Raw genomic sequence first — 19,500 nt, 5'->3', positions numbered from 1 at the left:
GTAAAATGACAAAAGACAACTTAAAGACACAAAATGATTTTAAAAAAGGATGTAAATGACCCCATAAAAATCATTAAACACCAAAATAAAAACTCTTAACTGACAGGAGGAGAACAGTGTTGGTGTCCCATGAGAAAACAAAAGTAAACCATGTGAGTCAAACATCACTTAACTTCCTGCATCACGTTAAAAGGTTAAATAATTGCACATAAATGTCAGAAGTGAAGTTTCGAGGACGATGTGAGCACCGGATAACAACCAAACCGTCTCCTTATGGTCGAAGCACAAATATCAAGGAAAAATGACAAAATGACCAACTCAGTGAAGGGCAGGAGCACGATTCAGAGTTGTACCAGCAATTAACACCTGCGGAGTCAGACTAGTTTGATGTTAAAAGTTGTAAAAATGATTGTGTCGTGTGATATTTTCATTGAAAATATAGTAAAAAAGAAAAAATAGTCACAATAAATGATCTTAGTTAACCCTCTAGAGTCCATAAAAGCACCGGCACATGACTTCTTCATGACGTAAAGACATAAAAATGAAGCAACATTGAGTCTCTCCATCAGCTTCCCTCTAAAGTTCTGGCTTGAAACTATGTACCAGATTTTTTTTATATTATATTATATTCGGTCAAGTAAAACCGGAGATAATGTCAAATAAATTTAGTATAAAAATATGGAACCAGATATTATCCTCATTTTATCTGTTATATGTTATATTTGCAACCTGTGTTCATATTTTCAACATTTAAAATGCTGTGTATTGAAATATAATTTTCAAGATCAGATTTTATGTTTCCTTTGTTTCTTTTGGGTTCAACATTTTTATCAAGTAAGTCAAAGTTAAAAGTTAATTATCAGGACATATAGGTGAGATAACGCTGAAAAAACGGATACCAAGATGGCATGGTGAAGACTTGTTAACAGATTTTTAAAAGGACATAATAGCATAAAAGATTTCCGAGGGTTAAAAAGTTAAGATAAAAAAGGAAAAATGTGTGTGTCTGCTTTTATTTTGAAGGCTGTAATTGTGAAGAGGAAGTCTCAAATCATTTTCCACCCTGACATTTCATCATCATCATCATCATCCAAAGTAAAAATACATTTTCTCTCCACACCTCCATCAGCGTCACTCAGACACGTCAACAGCACAAAGACAGAAACATATAAGATCTATAAATATAATTCATCAGGTCACATTAGAGACAGATTCACTGCTGGAAAGATGATTAATCTGAGTTCTATATATACGTGTTTTATTACTTAATATTTATTATCATTTCATCCATATATGGACATTGTTCTCATCATACAAACTCATTTAGTCAAACAAGACAAACAGCATCCAATAATATAAACATCATATATAAATCTATAACAGTGTTGGATGAATAAAATATTATTATTATTATTATTATTATTATTATTATTATAGCATGCAAATGTTAAAAAAGTAAGAACAAAAAACATTTAAATTCATTAAAATAATAATAATAACAAAAAAAATTAAAATCATCATAATAAAATGTTTTTAAAAAGCGAACTTGATGTTAGTAGGTATTTTTATTTCAGTAATTATTTTTTATGTATTATTTATTCAATTATTTGAATATTAAAGCAAAATATACAATTTAACTAAACATATTTCAGTAAATTGCATTATGTTCATGAAATCGTCAATCATTAATCATTACTGACGTGAAAATAGATAGAAATAGAATATTTTTATTTTTAATCTCAACAGGTGTAGTTTGAGTTCCTTGTATATTTGTTGACGGTTAATTTAAAAGTTTCCATAATTATATTTATTTATTTATTTATTTATTAACTTCTTCTTGTTCTTTTAGTATAAGTATTTAATCAAACTCAAATCACTTAAAAATGTGCAAATTATTTATTTATTTTTCTAAAATTACCATTTCATGTATTGTACACATAAATATCTGAAAGTTAATTTTCACCTGCAGGTCCAAAATAAAACACAGACAACCAGAACAATCAGTTATACAGATCATTCACTGCAGTAGAAATACTAAAACCACAATATTTCTAAGTAAAAGTATATAAATATTATGTAGAACATTTTAGTTTGAACAGTTCAGGAACTTTGGATTCAAAGGTGATTAAACTTGATCAATAACTGTCACATGGTGCATTAGATAATAAACTGGTGTTTATTAATCTGATATTTTTAATGTTTCTGTCTTTGCACTAATATATAAAGATGAAGCTGATACAGGAACAGACCTGTGGCTCCCTCTAGTGGACAGAAGTGGAACTGCAGGGAAGAAGCACCAAAAAAACAACAATCCACTGTTGATTAGAGCTTCATATTATTATTTTATTTACTTTTTTCATGATATGTTTGCAACCATCTATTTTTTCTTTCAGTGTAATAAAGTTCAAACCTTATTTGTCAATATAATGCGGCCCAAAAACACTTTTTCCCATATTTACTTTTGTACAGAGACGTCTGTAAATCTGCAGTTTTAATGATTACATTTGGAAAGTCTAGAAGAGCCGTAAGATTAAATAGTTTTATTTATGATTGAATGGGTCTTTATCAGCAGTTATCATCCTATTAACATGTGTGAGAAGAGATCTGCTTCACCTGGTGGCAGGTGCTGGAGGTTATCAGCTAACAAAGTGGTGTTAAATATGTTTAAGACCGCATTTGGGTGAGAAGGAGTTCCACCTTCTAGCAGGCCCAGCAGGTCGTTATCAGCTCCATCAATGAAAACAAAGTGGCAACGTTTAGTTAAAAGGTGGTAGATTCCTTATGATTCCTCTACAAAACCACTTCTCTAAGGTTAGGGCAAAGAACTTCCTGGTTAGATGTTATAAAAGACATTTTAAAAGTAAAATAAATGCATGTAAATAACTAAAGTGAAGGACGACGGCGTATGCAGCAGAAGTAATGTAGTTATGTTGATCGACCAAAAACATGATGCACAGACATTACTTCACATAACAGCTTTGATTTTAGTTTCCAGACGGGACACAAACTCCAGTCTCCTGGTTTGGCCCTGGTTTGGCCTGCACTAAAGGCTCAAATATATTTGCTTTTGTACCATTTTTACATGTAGACAACCGGCTGCGGCTCAGTTGGGAGAGTTGGTTGGCCCCCAACCGAAGGGTTGGTGGTTCGATCCCTGACCATGGCAGCCTACATGTCAAACTATCTTTGAACAAGATACTGAACCCCAAACTGCTCCCGATGCTGCGTTCATCGGTGTGTGAATGAATTCCCAATGGTGGCAGGTGGCACCGTTTAGGGTAGCCTCTGCCACCAGTATGAATGTGTGTGTTAATGTAGGATAAATCCGTAGATAAATCTACATTGAAATGTGACCTTAGCACACAGGTGAAATATCAAACTCAGGGGAAAGGAAGGCCTGTTGGATGAAAGTCAGCATAGCGTATCCTGAGCGGAAGATCTGGTTAATACGATAACATTAAAATAAGAACAGGAGCTCCCAGGTGTACTCACATATCAAATGATTGTCATAACAGGAAAGTACAGGACAGTAAAACCTTAGTTACAAAGAAACAATGACGCACGAATTGAAGTGAAATGAGTTTGTGAGAGGCGTTGTCTCTCAGTTGTTGTTCTGACCATTGGATGTAATGTTTCATATGTTTTTACTATCTGCCAATTAAATCCCGCACAAGGCTGTGATTCGATACTATCTGTTCGTCAAGTGTTTTCTTTAAAGATTTTCTACAACATTAACGGGTGAATGAGCGCAGTCTGTAGTGTAAAGAGCTTTGAGTGGTCGCAAAGCGACTAGAAAAGCGCTATATAAGTGCAGGTCCATTTACCATAAATGTTCACATATATGCGTGAGTACAACGTGTGCTACTGGAGAGTTCCTCTAGAGGGAGCACTAGTAAATCAGACGGATAAAGGATCAAATAAAACACTGACATTTTCCGGCACGCACGAATGTACCGGTGCATACAACCCTACTACACTGCTCGTAGCGGTTAGCGTCAATTTCTGACAATACAAACCACTGCAGGATACACAGGGGCGCATTAATGAACAGGCTAACCTGGGCTACAGCCCCGGGGCCTCCACCATGAGGGGTCCTCTAAAAATGCAAATGAACACTGTACTCTAGCCTGACGTGGGTCAAAATATGTGGACCGCTTGTTAATGTGATCAACATAAATTATTTGTCCTTTTTCATCTGTTTCTTGCTGCCAGCCACACGGTAAATCTCCAGCACAACGATTTTTCTTTACTGTCTATGACGCTGCAATACAGTGACATCTTTCATGTTGATACAAGGAAACAAAATCACACCAAATATATCCAACATGCAGCTTAGTAGACGGCACACAAAGAGACAGGCAAGACAAGGACATGTAGATGTGGGGCTCATAAAGTTCTGTAGCCCGGGGGCCTCCAGTGAGGTTCATGCTCCCCTGAGGAAACACACCGCTGATGTCATCCATGTGCAATGTTAAAATCAATAATATTTCAGCATTAACAGCAACTTTTCATTCTTTATTCTCCCTAAAGTCGCTTCTGTCTTACCGTCGTATAATTACTACGACTACTAGAGTTCTTGTCTGAATGATATATTTTTATGTCTTTTGCTGGTTGCTTCATTTTTTCATAACTACAGTATGGTAACGCTTTATAATACGGTCCTTAATAACCATTAATTAACAAGTAATAAGGCATTGTTCTCGCTTTAGATCCGGTAGTTACAAAAAGCAAAGTTAACTTATAGTTAACTTATAATAGATGAGTAAATAAAGTATATTTTAATATCAATAAGCAAACAAAATAAGATTAATAAAGGCATGGCAAAGACATAATGGGTGGGTCATGGGTGTCTGTAATGCCATTATTAACACTTATATAAGCTTATAAACACACAATAATGTTAATAAGCATCTTGTAAGGACTTACAAGGGCCTTATTACTTGTTAATTAATGGTAATTACAAGGACCTTAATATAAAGCGTTACCCAGTATTTTATTCCAAGCGATGCTGTGTTGGGCTGGTTGACTTTAATCACAAATCTCCTCATTAAAAAAAACATTTGTGTCCATTAAAACATATTTATTGAAACCTGGGATTTGCAGCTGGTTACGAAATTAAAACATAAATAAATGTAGATAAATAGGTCAGAGAGTGAGAATGTCTTTTCTTCAGTTTTCTTTGAAGTTCACTGCTGTTTATGCTTTTATCATTAAATCAGCAGCATTACATGGTCTTAAAGTGATGATAATTTAGTTTATTTTGATTATTTCTTGGACAATTATCATAATAATATGGTTATTGTTCATTAAATCTGTGTCGTTTGATCAGAACGTGGCGTCCCGGTGCAGCCGTCCCCGGTCTCCCCTAATAAAGACACTGAGGATCATTAAAACGGATTAAAATGGATCCAAACATATGGTTCAAAAAAATCAGAGAGAGGAGAGATGGAGAGACCTGCAGCTCCTCCACCCCTCCCTCTCCTCCCTCCTCCTCTTCCTCCTCCTCCTCCTCCTCCTCCCTCCATCTCTCCCTCAGTGATCTTCAGCTCAGCTCGGAGTCATGAGGTAAGGACGAACTGCTCCTATTATTTATCATTTATCTCACATTTATCCCGCTCTGCATGTGAATCTAACCCGGGTTAAATACGCACGCGGACCCGCCTGGCCCCCCTTTTGGCTCGGCTCGGTCCGGTTCGTCCCGGTTCTGCTAATCAAAGACAATAAGAGGCTCGATGATCCGGTCAGAGGACGAGGCTGGTCCAGAAACGTGCAGGTTTAAATCTCATTTTAAAGGTTTTATTTAATGAGATTATTTGATTTTAATTCGCAGCTTGGTGATCCTCCATCATTCATGCGGGTTTTTGGGGGCTGCGTCCTATTTTCTTTCTCCTCCTTCATGCGGGTGGAGGGTGGAGGCTGGAGGGTGGAGGGCTGATGAATCATAGATGTCGTCAGAAAAAAAAACAGCAGCTAAAAAAAACACGTTTCAGAGGTCAAATGTAAAAATACAGAACAGGAACAGGTTTATGGTTTGATTATGTAGATAAACACATGAAACTGATATAAGAGACGTTCTTTGTTTCTGATGGAAATCTGAGATTTATTCAAACACGAATATCTGTTGGTTTCTACGGCCTCCAACGCCTCCTCTGTCCCAGTCGGTCCCAGTCTGGACTGGTTTTATTGGTTTCACTGGTTCATTATGACAGTCTGTACTGGTTTCATTGGTTGGTTATGATGGTCTGTCCCAGTCTGGACTGGTTTCAGTGGTGCATTATGATGGTCTGTCCCAGTCTGTACTGGTATTATTGGTTTTACCGGTTCATTATGACAGTCTGTCCTGGTTTCACTGGTTCATTTTGGTGGTCTGTTCCAGTCTGTATGGTTTTATTGTTCTGTTCCAGTCTGTACTGGGTTTGTTGGTCCATTATGATGGTCTGTCCCAGTCTGTTCAGGTTTTATTTGGCTGCCCCAGTCTATACTGGTTTTATTGGTCTGTCCCAGTCAGTACTGGGTTTGTTGGTCCATTATGATGGTCTGTCTCTATCTGTACTGGGTTTGTTGGTCCATTATGATGGTCTGTCTCTATCTGTACTGGGTTTGCTGCTCCATTATGATGGTCTGTCCCAGTCTGTTCTGGTTTTATTGGTCTATCCCAGTCGGTACTGGTTTTGTTGGTCCATTATGATGGTCTTTCCCAGTCTACTGGTTTTATTGGTCTGTCCCAGTCTGTACTGGTTTTATTGGTCTGTCTGTACTGGGTTTGTTGGTCCATTATGATGGTCATTCCCAGTCTATACTGGTTTTATTGGTCTGTCCCACTCTGTACTGGGGTTGTTGGTCCATTATGATGGTCTGTCTCTATCTGTACTGGTTTTGTTGGTCCATTATGATGGTCTTTCCCAGTCTATACTGGTTTTGCTGGTCCATTATGATGGTCTTTCCCAGTCTATACTGGTTTTATTGGTCTGTCCCAGTCTATACTGGTTTTGTTGGTCCATTATGATGGTCTGTCCCAGTCTATACTGGTTCTATTGGTCTGTCCCAGTCTAGACTAGTTTTGTTGGTTCATTATGATGGTCTGTCCCAGTCCATACTCGTTTTATTGGTCTGTCCCAGTCTATACTGGTTTTGTTGGTCCATTATGATGGTCTGTCCCAGTCTATGCTGGTTTTATTGGTCTGTCCCAGTCTATACTGGTTTTGTTGGTCCATTATGATGGTCTGTCCCAGTCTATGCTGGTTTTATTGGTCTGTCCCAGTCTATACTGGTTTTGTTGGTCCATTATGATGGTCTGTCCCAGTCTATGCTGGTTTTATTGGTCTGTCCCAGTCTATACTGGTTTTGTTGGTCCATTATGATGGTCTGTCCCAGTCTGGACTGGTGTCACTGGTTTATGTTGATGTCTGTCTTCAGACTGCTGCAGGGAGGCTTCAGCTGATTACTGTTTAAATTATTTTTGGGGCTTTTTTGTTTCTGTTTTTATGTTTATGTTGTATTTTACAGATGAATATTGGTGTTTATTCCTACAGATCCAGTAAAAACACAGAAATACATTTTCATTGAAATTACATAAAGTTACATTTTGTAAAACCATCCATGTTCCCCGAAACATGTTCAGCAAAAAAGTAGAGAATCTCCCGCACAGCATCCCCCTAATAACCCAGACTGCATCCAGAAAACAGTCATTTTAACAGCAGTGTTCTTGTGTTCATCAGACCTGACAAAACATTAATTCAGACTTTTTCCACACCAGCATCATATTGTAGTTATTTCTGCATACTTTTGATCCATTTATTGACATTAAATCACAGATAAATCACTTTATTTTGCCTTCTTACTGATGCATTATTGATGTAGCAGCAGTCATCCAGACACAGCTCCTGCAGAAGGTGATGAAACATTATAAATATCTTATTATTAATCCAGACATGATGACATATCTGGGACTTCCACAGCAGCTACAGAGCAGCAGGAGTAACATTAAAGGTGTCGTTGTTTACTCTGACACCTAACATGAATAAACACAAACGTGATCTCTATATAAATATATGAAAAAATCTCTATTCAAATTTTAAATCTGCTTTAAAAACTTGTATCTTCTCGGTGCAATAATTGAATTTGGAGATTTCTGAATGTAATTTTGAATGCACCACGTTAATTTATAAATTTAATTTATTCCAAAGTCTTTATTGTCCTCCGAGACTGGATTATATTTCTGATTCATTAATATATTTAATTATATTTCTATAAGAGTTCCTGTTTTAATGAAAACAAACTCAACACTTTCCTTCTTGTTTACACGTTCATCTTTATATCTCAATATTTTGTAATATTTGTTACTTGATTATGAACTTTTATTGGTCGACATTATTCAAATATCAGTGTTTTCTTAGTCAGTTTTAATTTTAATCTACAGGAGTTGATTAACCTGATAGTTTGTGCTTTTATTGCATTTATTCAGAACAAAACCTCAAACAGTCAGATATTTGTTCTCCCTGTGATGCGTTTACTGAAACTCAGACATCTGAGACTCGGCTGCTGAACAGAAAACACTTTTTGTTTTTTGATGATTCATCCTCTGATGCTGCTGAGTGTTCGGATGTCTGACTGTCCCTGAACACACCAGCAGGAAATGATCCGTCTCAGCACATGTCCAGAATGTTTGACAGCAAACAAACAAACAAACAAACAAACAAACTGATGGATTATTTTCTCTGCAGTGCATCAAAGTGATCAGGTAGGTGATCAATAACTGAGTCTGAGTCGAGGTTTAAAACTTTATTATTCAGCTGCTGCAGCAAACTGAAACATGCTGCTTCACTAAAAATATTAAATAGAAATATAAAAATAAATAGACATAATAAAAACAGCACATTTTATATTATAGTTATAGTCTTTTTTATTATTATTATTATTATTTTATTTTATTTTTCCGTATTTTTATATTTATTTTGTAGTCCTACAGACTGTAAGACTGCAAATAACTCAATAAAAAGAGAAAAAAATCACAGTAAAACTCAATGAAAACCAAACGTCCGGTCTGATATTTATATGTAATTTTTATTGATTTTAGTTTCCTGTAAGATAAATCTGCAAAGTGCACATGTGGCTTGAATTAAATTAAAGTTCCTGCAGGATTTAAATCTGATTTTAAAGGTTTTCTTCTCGCTGTGCAGATCCATTTCATAACATTTTCCTAAAAAATAGCTCAGAATCAGATCAAATAACATAAAAAGAAGCTGCTAAAATATCAGATTTTGCATCAGTGGGAATAAAGCATCTAAAAATCAAATATTAAAAATTAAAATCAGTTGATCACTGATTAAAATCAGTGACTTTATTACTTTATAACCAGATAAAGCAAAACTTTTATTTAAAAAAAAAGCTCTTTTCAGCATTAACATGTTAACACGTCTCTGTGCTGCAGAGTGTTTAACAGGTAAATAAATAAATAAATAAATAAATAACAGCTGTTTTAGGACTGAAACCATCAGGAAAATCATTATTGATTCATAGTTATAAAGTCATATCCTGATATATTTAGGCTGAATATTGATATACGATATATATCCTGATATTTTTAGCGTAAAGTGAGAGCAAATGTTCAGTCAAAGTCAAATATGACACAAGTAGTTTTATTGAAACTGTTTATTTATGTGAAAATCAAAGCTCCATAAAGTGCACATTGAAATAAAAAATATCTTAAATAAAAATAGCCTATGAAATAAAATAGGCCAATCTTTTTCTGAAATTAATATATTTATTTAAGAAAAGAATAACAAACATTACAAAAGAACTAAATATGACAACCCTAGTAAGGGCAGCATTTATATAGAAAGAAAGAAAAACAAAAACTATATTGATATATCCGATATGGTCTAATTCTATATCACATTTAAAAATATATCGATATATTTATTATAGCGATATATCGCCCAGCCCTAGTTGAAGTCATTTATTTATTTATTTATTCATGAAAGAATTCTAAATATTCTTGATTTCTTTAAGCCTTTCTGTGTTTTAAAGTCACAGTAAAATTAATCTAAAATCAAATCAAATAAAGTTTTATTGTCACATTTATAAACTCACATTCGACACAATGTCATTATAAATAAACAGATCCAGAATGAGCTGTTAGTTTTCAGTTACCTAGTGAGTTAGTTAGTTATCTAACTCTTTAGCCTGGTGACCTTTGACCTCAGATCAGATCAGCCGTTCTCACTCAGCAGCGAGCCTCGGGGTCGACTCGTTCTCTGAGCGCGACGAGGCGCCGATGATGTCACGATGTTACGTAACGGCGAGTTTTAGGAAAGAGAGGCTCCTCTGACCTCTGACCTCTGACCTTCATCCTGTCTGTGACTGAAGGTTTCAACCTGCTGAATCTCACAACAGGCTTCTCATTTATATATATTTTGTGACTTTTTATTTTATTTTTAGTTTAATCTTACAATGGATGGAACCCTCTTATATGTTATATTTGACACCTTTGTTCACATTTGCCACATTTCATATTCTTTATTGAGCATGATAGTGTTTTAAAAGTAAAAAAAAAAAGATTAAAAATCAAATTTTATGTTCAAATAAAGGACTAAAAAAGACACAAAATGACCAAAAAAGACACAAAATGACCACAAAAGACACAAAAAAGACACAAATGACCACAAATTACTCACAAAGACACAAAAAGACATGAAAATGATTCAAAAATAGACAAAATAGCCCTATATGACTCCATAGAGTTAAAACACGATCTTTCATCCTGTCTGTGACTGAAGGTTTCAACCTGCTGAATGTGAAAACAGACTTCTCATTTCTATATATTTTGTGACTTTTTATTTTATTTTTAGTTGTGCGTCTGGCCCGTCACGATCATTATAATATTGACTTGTTAACAAACATTCCAGAGGTCAGAGTTCAGATATCGAACAGTTTCACATGTGTGTTTATATAAGAATGTCCCAACATTTTATCCAACATAAAGTCATAAAACAGCAGTTTTTCTGATCATTATAAGACTTATAAGCAGTATTTAAACTTTATTTCAGAGCTCCTGAGCCTAAAGAACAGAAAACACATGCAGAGAAACGTTTTACTGTCGTTTCTGGTCTTTTTTTCTCACTGTTAGAAGTTTTCTGCTGTTTATCCTTTTATATCATCATTATATCAGCAGCATTACATGGTCTTAAAATGATGATAATGTTGTTTATTTTGATTATTATTGGGACAAATATTATATACAGACCTGATGAACTGTAACATGCAGCGTTCATTCAGTGGGAGCTACTTCATGCAGCTGCAGAGGATTGTGGGTCAAAATATCAAGAGAAGCTGCAAGATTTGGAAAAAAAACACTTCTTATTGTGATTCTGACTTATATTTGAGCCGCACTATTGGAGGAAATCACTGTTTTTGCCTCATCATTCTGAGCCAGAAGCAGACAAAGATTTTCTCTCCAGTCTGCAGCTCCACAATAACTCATTCACAGTGAGATTTTATTGAATTTTGCACCTTCTGTCATTTTGGATATTGCACTCGACCATATTTCAACTTCCATAAATTAATAAATGATGCAGATTTGGTTTACAGACTGTAAAACTCAACGGGATGCAGAGGGACGTCCTGCTGTTTCTGACACTTTATATCCACATTAACATGACGTGTTATGTAACTGAATCTGTTTCTGGCTGACTGACTCGTTGATAGTTTGTTTACTAGAATGCACAGCAACTTTTCCCTTCAGCTGTTTCTAGGAGTTGGAATAGTTCTGCTTTCTATGTAAAGCTGCTGTGTGACGTCTCATTACGTTAAAACACGATCTGTCGACCTGCAGAAGTCTCAGAGATAGACGCAGCAACAACAACAACAACAACAACAACAACACTGTGTGACTCACATTGTGACGACAGTTTGTTGTTGTGTATGAAGCATCATCCTCCTCCTCCTCTTTGACCTTTTGAGTCATTTTCATACGAAAAAAATCTCCAAATTCTCTGATTTCAGCTTCTGAAATGTGAATATTTTCTGGTTTCTTCTTTTTTGTCTCTCTGTGACAGTAAACTGAGAATCTTCTGAACAGTTCTGGATAAAATACGTCATCTCTGGCTTCAGGAAACACATTTCCATATTTTTCACCCTGTTCTGACATTTTATAGACCACTTTATATAATCGTTAGTTGCATCTTCAATAGTTCCCTCAAAATCAGCTGTTTGCTGTAGTTTTTATCAAACAAAAAGGAGGAAATGGTTCATTTGTTGGGGACGATTTTGTCCACGTTTGGTGCTGCAGTGAGTGTTTGTGTCAGCAGGACGATGTGGAAATAAACTGCAGCAACAACCTCAGAAGAAGAGAATCAGACTGTGTGGCTCTACTTTATGGTTTTCTTGTATCATTAATAGAGGAAGTGCTTTTATTGTCTCGGGGACTTCCTCTCCTCTCAGTCTGACACAACAGATTAAATCCTGGTTTTAATGTTCAGTAAAAGAGTAAAAAAACCTCCCGACTCGGCTCTTTGCTGTTCTCTCTGCCAATCCGACGCCATTTTCTCCTCTCTCTGCCTGGAGGATGCGGTTGCCGCGGTAACCAGACGGTCCCCACAGGGAGGATGTGGGGGAGGAGTGATCGACTCTCTTTGTTCAGAGACAGAACGCAGCGTTTAAAACGTCATTTATTAAGAGAAAATCTGACTTAATGAAGAGAGAACAGCTGGGAAATAATAATAAACACATAAATTAAGTCATACAGTTTATTATCAGTATCTACAGAGAGATGCAGCTGTCAAAATGAATTATTTAAGAGATGTAAGATTTACACACAAGAGGACACAATAACACATTTGTAGTTCATGAGAAAAACTGCAGGATTCCTGCCCAAACTGCATGAGATTTGCATAAAGTGGGCATGTCTGTAAAGACATCTTTGGCTAAAAATGGCTAAAATGTGTCCAAACTTTGGAACATTACTTCACCTCCTTCCTAACAAGGTATCATGACATGTTTGGTACCAATAGATTCATTAGATTACAGTCTCAGCTGAGTCAAACCCGATTTATGCAGCTCACAGACTGTTTAGGGACCCCAGGATGCACAAAGACTCACACACAAGAGGACACAATAACACATTTTACTGCAGGAGAAACACTGCATGCTTTCTGCCCCAAACAGCTTCTGATAAAGTGCATAAAGTGGGCATGTCACGTCTAAAAACAACTCAAATATTTAATAAAGCATCATATGAAACAGAAAAAAGCAGCCAGGGGTCCCACACAGATTTTTGTCTTGTTGTGTCTCACAATTTATGCAGCTCACAGACTGTTTAAACACATGTATACTTAATGCAAAGAACAAGCATAAAGTGGGCATGTCTGATTTTCCTTTGTGAAAATTTTGCCCAACTTTGGAGTTTTATTTCACCTCCTTCCCGACAAGATATAGAGATTGAATAAAATTGGGCTCATTGAATCCACAAGAGTCTCAGCTTTCCAGTCAGACCCACTTTATGCAGCTCACAGACTGTTTAGGGTCCCCAGGATGCACAAAGATTCACACACAAGAGGACACAATAACACATTTGTAGTTCATGAGAAAAACAGCAGGATTTCTGTCCCAACAGCTTCTGATAAAGTGCATTAAACTCTTATCAGCTATTTTTGTTGTTATCATTATATTTGTCCAAACAGATGCACCTTTAGTTGTACCAGGCATTAAAATGAACAAGAAACTGAAGAAAACAACTATCTAATCATTTATTTTCCATGACTGTTTGTGTATTTGTGTGTTCTGAGGTGAGATCGTTCTCTGTTCAGACTTTAATCTGACTCAGTTTGTTTAATCTGATCAGCTGATCAAACACTCGAGGCTTCCAGTGACTGTCACAGGAAGTGCTTTTATTGTCTCGGGGAGTTTCCTCTGCACCTGCAGTGTGTGCAGCAGATCAGGTGAATATTTATTAGCTGTACTGCAGTACAAGTATACAGGATTAGTAAACGGAAATACTTGCTTAAAGTGAAAAAGTACTGCATGTATATTCAGGGCAGAGAGCCTGTTTCTCCTCTCCTCTTCCTGTCTCATCCCTTCATCTCTTCATCTCTTCATCTCTTCATCTCTTCTTCTCATCTTCGTCTCATATCGGGGTCATGCGCATCAGATCGGCCCGTTGCCGTGGCAACTGCGTGCCGTTAACGGGCTCCATTAACGGTCGTTTTATGTCTCTGTCTGATTCGTTTATTCCTCCAGGGAGCTCCCACGCCTCCTGCAGCGTGTGTGTGTGTGTGTGTGTGTGTGTGTGTGTGTGTGTGTGTGTGTGTGTGTGTGTGTGTGTGTGTGTGTGACATATATATTGATGTCCTGTGTTTCCACGGTAACTGTCTCCCATCCCCCCCTGAATCACCACTATCGCCATGGTGACACATTTACATCAAGTGATGTCTCTTTCTGCCTCCGTGGAGACACACACACACACACACACACACACACACACACACACACACACACACACACACACACTGTGCTGAGCTCTGCAGTTTGAAGTCGACCTTCACACACATTTCTTCTTCTTCTGTAGTGACAAACCTCGTAGATGTGACCATGAAATATAATAACTGGTCATAATAATAATTTTATAAATAATGAAAGGATTATATATAATAATAATAATAATAATAATAATAATTAGAAAAAACTCAAAAATAATAATAAAAGAATAATGATGATGATAATAAAATTATATTTATAAAAAATAATTAAAATAACAATGAATAAAATACATGAAGATAATAATACAATACAAGTGATGCTATAATAATAATGTTTATAATAATAATTATAATAATAATACAAAAAATAATATAATAGTAATGATAAAAAGACAAAATATAGAAAATAATAACAAAAATGATCATAAAAATACATAATAATAATAATAATAATAATAATAATAACTATAATAATTCTTATTATTATTTTTATTATTATTATTTATTATAATGATATATTGAGGAGGCAAACTGCTTCAGCAGAGAAAAGACAATAAACAGATAAAGACAGAAGTTAAAGCTGCTGATCACAGAGTGAATCTGATCCATCACAACATTAATCTGATCATGTTTACATATTCAGGAGTGTAAATAACTCTCAGATACAAAACGGTTTGGAACTGATCCAGACGATCAAAATGATTCATGTTAAAATAGAAAACTGTTTAGATTATAAATTAATGTGTTCAGAAATCACTGATTGAACTTTTAAAAGCTGCATCGTGTTAAAATATGATCATATTATTTTATAAATCTGCCGTTTTGATGGAACAACGAGCTGATTGAGTCTCTGCAGTCTGAAACCTGATCAGTCCATTAAACCAGCCGGCTCTTATTACCCAGAATCCCCTGGGGCAGCTCGCCATCACTGCAGCCGAGCAGCGAGACATTTCTGCAGCGACTGGCTGATTATTCTGTTGGTTTCAGGACAGATGTTGGTTTTAGTTTAAAGAAAAGTTCCCAGTTGTTGTTGTTTTTAGGTGTTTGAATAAATATCAACTAAACTGGAATAATTCCTGCTGTTTATTTTTAATTTAATACCAGATTTTTTTTATATTGTGAAAGTGATGAAGGACAAGAAATAGAACCTGAAGTTTATTAGGTAGATACATTTTTTTTTATCTAAAATAAATTAAATTAAAAAAATAGAAAACTAAATAAAATGGAAACAAAATAAGGAATAAATACAAGAATGAATCAGTAAATTATAAAATGTTGGAATATAATTATGAATGTATCAAATAAGTTTAGAATAAAAGAAGGAAATGTGGATATATATATATATATATATATATATATATAAAAAAGTAAAATTTAAGAATAGGCAAGAATATAATGAAAATAAATTAATAAATCAATAAATTATAAAATGTTTAAAAAATATTTGGAAAAAAAATAATCAATACCAAAAATATAATAAATTAAATGGAAATGAGGAATAAAAATAATACATTTGGAAATATAAAAACGAATAAAAAATAATTTGAAAATACATTTTAAAAATGCTAATAATTATTATTGAACATTTTATTATTGGTCTGTTTCTTCATTCATCTAATATTTTATTTATTCCTCTTCATGTTTTAATATTGCCACATCAATGTTCTTATTATTTTCCACATTCATTCTCTGTGTGTCTCTGCAGCTCGTGTCCTCGTGACTCCATCGATCAATAATGTTGTGTAACTTTATTATCGGGTGCAAATTAAAAACGTGCAACACAGAAAAATCCATCAGAGAAACAACACGAGGAAATAATCAGAGATTAATTTAAATATTATGATGTTTCTCCAGAGGTTAAATAAACTAATTTATAATAAACTAGATGGAAATCTGATTCTCTGCAGGAAGATGAAAACAGACGAAGCGTAACGAGAGTTTTCAGGCTGATTCAGGATCAGAAAACAGCCGGCGGACAAACTGACATAACAACATTTTATAACACGACGTTATCTAACAGACGGAAAACAGAGGAGGAGGAGGAGGAGGAGAGCCATCTGCTGCCAGGAGGAGCAGGAGCAGGAGATCACCTCCTCTCATTCCTCATTTTGTGCAGCCTCATTTCCTTTCCTCGCTTCCTCTCATCCCTCCTCAGTCCTCCCCTCTGAGATGTGAGCGGAGGAGTCGATGCAACAGATAATAAACAAAAAATCAGATGAGACAAGGAGATGAGATGAGGAGACGAGGAGATGAAATGAGGAGAGATGAGGAGAGGAGATGAGATGAGGAGACAAAGAAAGGAGATGAGATGAGGAGACAAGGAGAGGAGATGAGATGAGGAGACAAGGAGATGAGATGAGGAGACGAGGAGGAGAGATTAGGTGAGATGAGATGAGATGAGATGAGGAGACGAGGAGGAGAGATGAGACTAGGAGACAAGGAGATGAGATGAGGAGTAATGAGGAGAAATGAGATGAGGTGAGATGATGAGGTGAGATGAGGATGAGATGAGGAGACAAGGAGAAGAGATGAGGAAACGAGGAGATTAGGTGAGGAGACAAGGAGATGAGATGAGGAGAGGAGATGAGATGAGGAGACAAGGAGAGGAGAGGAGATGAGATGAGGAGATGAAACGAGGAGAGATGAGGAGAGGAGATGAGCAAACGAGGAGGAGAGATGAGATGAGGAGACGAGGAGGTGAGATGAGGAGGTGAGATGAGATGAGGAGACGAGGAGATGAGATGAGGAGAAATGAGGAGAAATGAGATGAGGAGGTGAGATGAGGAGACAAGGAGACGATATGAGGAAATGAGGAGATTAGGTGAGGAGACAAGGAGATGAGATGAGGAGATGAAATGAGGAGACACAAACTCTCTTGTTTCTGTCTGGTTGTGATCAGAGTAAACCAGGCAACGTTTATGTTTTGAAAGAATAAAACACAGAAACTTTGGGTAACCGTCTATAAATGGAAGTTTTCTGAAAGCGGTTTGGTGGAAAGTGTTTGTTAAAGATGTTTGTCTCCGCTGTAAAAAGTTTGTCATTTTATCATAGAAGTCTACGGGGATCGAGGTGCAGGAGTCCAACAGAACGACTAAATATTAGTGTCATAAGACAAAAAAGTCTTGTTTCATGTCTGTTTAAAAATGTGAGCAACATTGTAGGTTAGAAAACTGTCATTTTCAGTTTTCTTCTGGATATTTCTGAACATCTTAATGTCAGATATTCATGACTTTTACTTTTATTTGTTGCACTTTTGAGCTGATTCACAGTCCATCACCTCCTCACCTCCTCACGGGTCTTTCCTGAGGAAACTTTTCCCCTCTATTAGATGTGCAGGTCTGGGTTGAATGGCCCCGACTCATTATGAGAACCAATCTGCATACAAATGCATTAATCAGCTAGCCCTGCTAACACCAGACTATATAACAAAAGAGATTAGTCTGGAAACCCTCCATTCATTTCTCTGTAGAGGAGGTGTGGTTTACAATCCTCCGGAGACGTTTATTTTGGCGATACGAATGTCAATCATAAACGTCTGTAGGTAGCTCTTAGCCAATCAGATCAGTTATACCAGATGACGTATGTAGAGCGACAGAAATTGATGTTTACATAGCCGGACTAGCCCATCTCTACTTTGAGACTAAAATGCTCAATTCTGCTTCTGCAACGTTTTTCTGCAGCATGTTTTGACTCTGGCTGCTCTGTAGTTTCAGCTCAGTGTGTGTGTGTGTGTGTGTGTTGCTTGCTGCTTTGCTTCTCCAGTTCTCTCTTTCTGCAAGATTCTTTATTTTTACTCCTTATCCCCCCTCATGTCATTCAACCACACACATCCACTGATTTTATGGTCAATAGACGAGCTGCTGGGGGTCTCTGGGCAAATCCTGTTGGAAGCTAAAGGCTAAAACATCCTTTTTGGTGGTGAAACAGGAGTGTAAAGTCAAACGTTGTTCTTCTTTTAAAATCAACTTTCGCTCTGAACTATCTAGAACTGTCTACAGCTAGATCCAAAGAGAGCTTGGCGTCTGCTGCAGCCATGTTGGATCCGTAAGAAAACTACAAAACTACAAGCTTCCATCTGTCCAATAGTACGCATCATCGTTTTGCTGTCCCTCCCCGCTCTGTGATTGGATCCTAAAACAGGGCTAAGAAACTGCTACAGTAACCAGACTGCCTTGCAGATCAAAATGAAATCGAGCGTGCAAGGCATCATGGGTAAACCAGGCTAGTAATCAGCCCCCATGAACCAAAAACCGCCAACTTTATATCCTGTAGTAACACAGCTAAATCACAATATTGGACTCAATGACATCATCCATCGGCTGAACTCCAAGAGATTATTATGTTTCGTATTTGTAGTTTGTTATTTAGATGCATCTGCAGCTGTTGTGTCTATTGTTCTTTCCACCGAGTGTAAAAAATAATCTGTGTCAGAAATCCCCAACATGTCGTGAGCTTTGCTTCCTGTGAGAAAGTCAAACTGTGTGAATGTGAAGCGGGTTAATAAAAACTAACGCTCTCCTCCTCTTCCTGCTCCTCCTCCTGCTCCTCCTCCTCCTCCTCTTCCTCCTCCTCCTGCTCCTCCTGCAGGGGGCGCTGCAGAGCGTGAAGATGGCCAACGCCGTGGCTTCCTACGACCAGCTGGCCCACCAGGTGGAGGCGCTCCGTAAGGAGAACTCCCACCTGAGGAGGGAGCTGGAGGACAACTCCAACCACCTGAACAAGCTGGAGACAGAGACCACCGGCATGAAGGTCAGTCTGACAACACGGCTCCATTATTATAAATAATAATAATATCAGGGTTATTAGATATTAACACAGAGGAATGAGGAAAATAACCCATAGAACCTGTAACTGATCATTTTTAGGCTTTTAATTATTCATTTGTTGCCCAGAAATATTTTTGTCCATGACGAATCATTTCAGGAGCCTTTAAATACATTGTAAATTAAATCTAAATTGAAAAAATCGAGAAAATCTGGAAAAATGTAAAGAGTTTGAAAAAAAATGGAAAAAAAAGAAAAAAAAT

At 36.5% G+C, this 19,500-nt stretch overlaps 1 protein-coding gene across 1 annotated transcript in view; it reads left to right on the top strand.

Annotated features, from left to right (window-relative positions):
* Nucleotides 1–5,526: 5,526 nt before the first annotated feature.
* The window catches only part of apc2 (APC regulator of WNT signaling pathway 2), a 50,805-nt gene continuing 36,831 nt past the window's right edge, over nucleotides 5,527–19,500 (top strand). The window contains exons 1-2 of the mRNA XM_059340550.1: nucleotides 5,527–5,565; nucleotides 19,062–19,223. Of these exons, the coding sequence (XP_059196533.1) occupies nucleotides 19,083–19,223 (141 nt within the window). The 5' untranslated portion in view covers nucleotides 5,527–5,565; nucleotides 19,062–19,082. The remainder of the gene's footprint in view (nucleotides 5,566–19,061; nucleotides 19,224–19,500) is intronic.

The sequence above is a fragment of the Centropristis striata genome, chromosome 9 (genome assembly GCF_030273125.1).
Source record: "Centropristis striata isolate RG_2023a ecotype Rhode Island chromosome 9, C.striata_1.0, whole genome shotgun sequence".
NCBI classification, from domain to species: Eukaryota; Metazoa; Chordata; class Actinopteri; order Perciformes; family Serranidae; genus Centropristis; species Centropristis striata.
The sequence above is the reverse complement of the archived record's forward strand: the minus strand, read 5'-3'. Positions and strand labels throughout refer to the sequence as shown.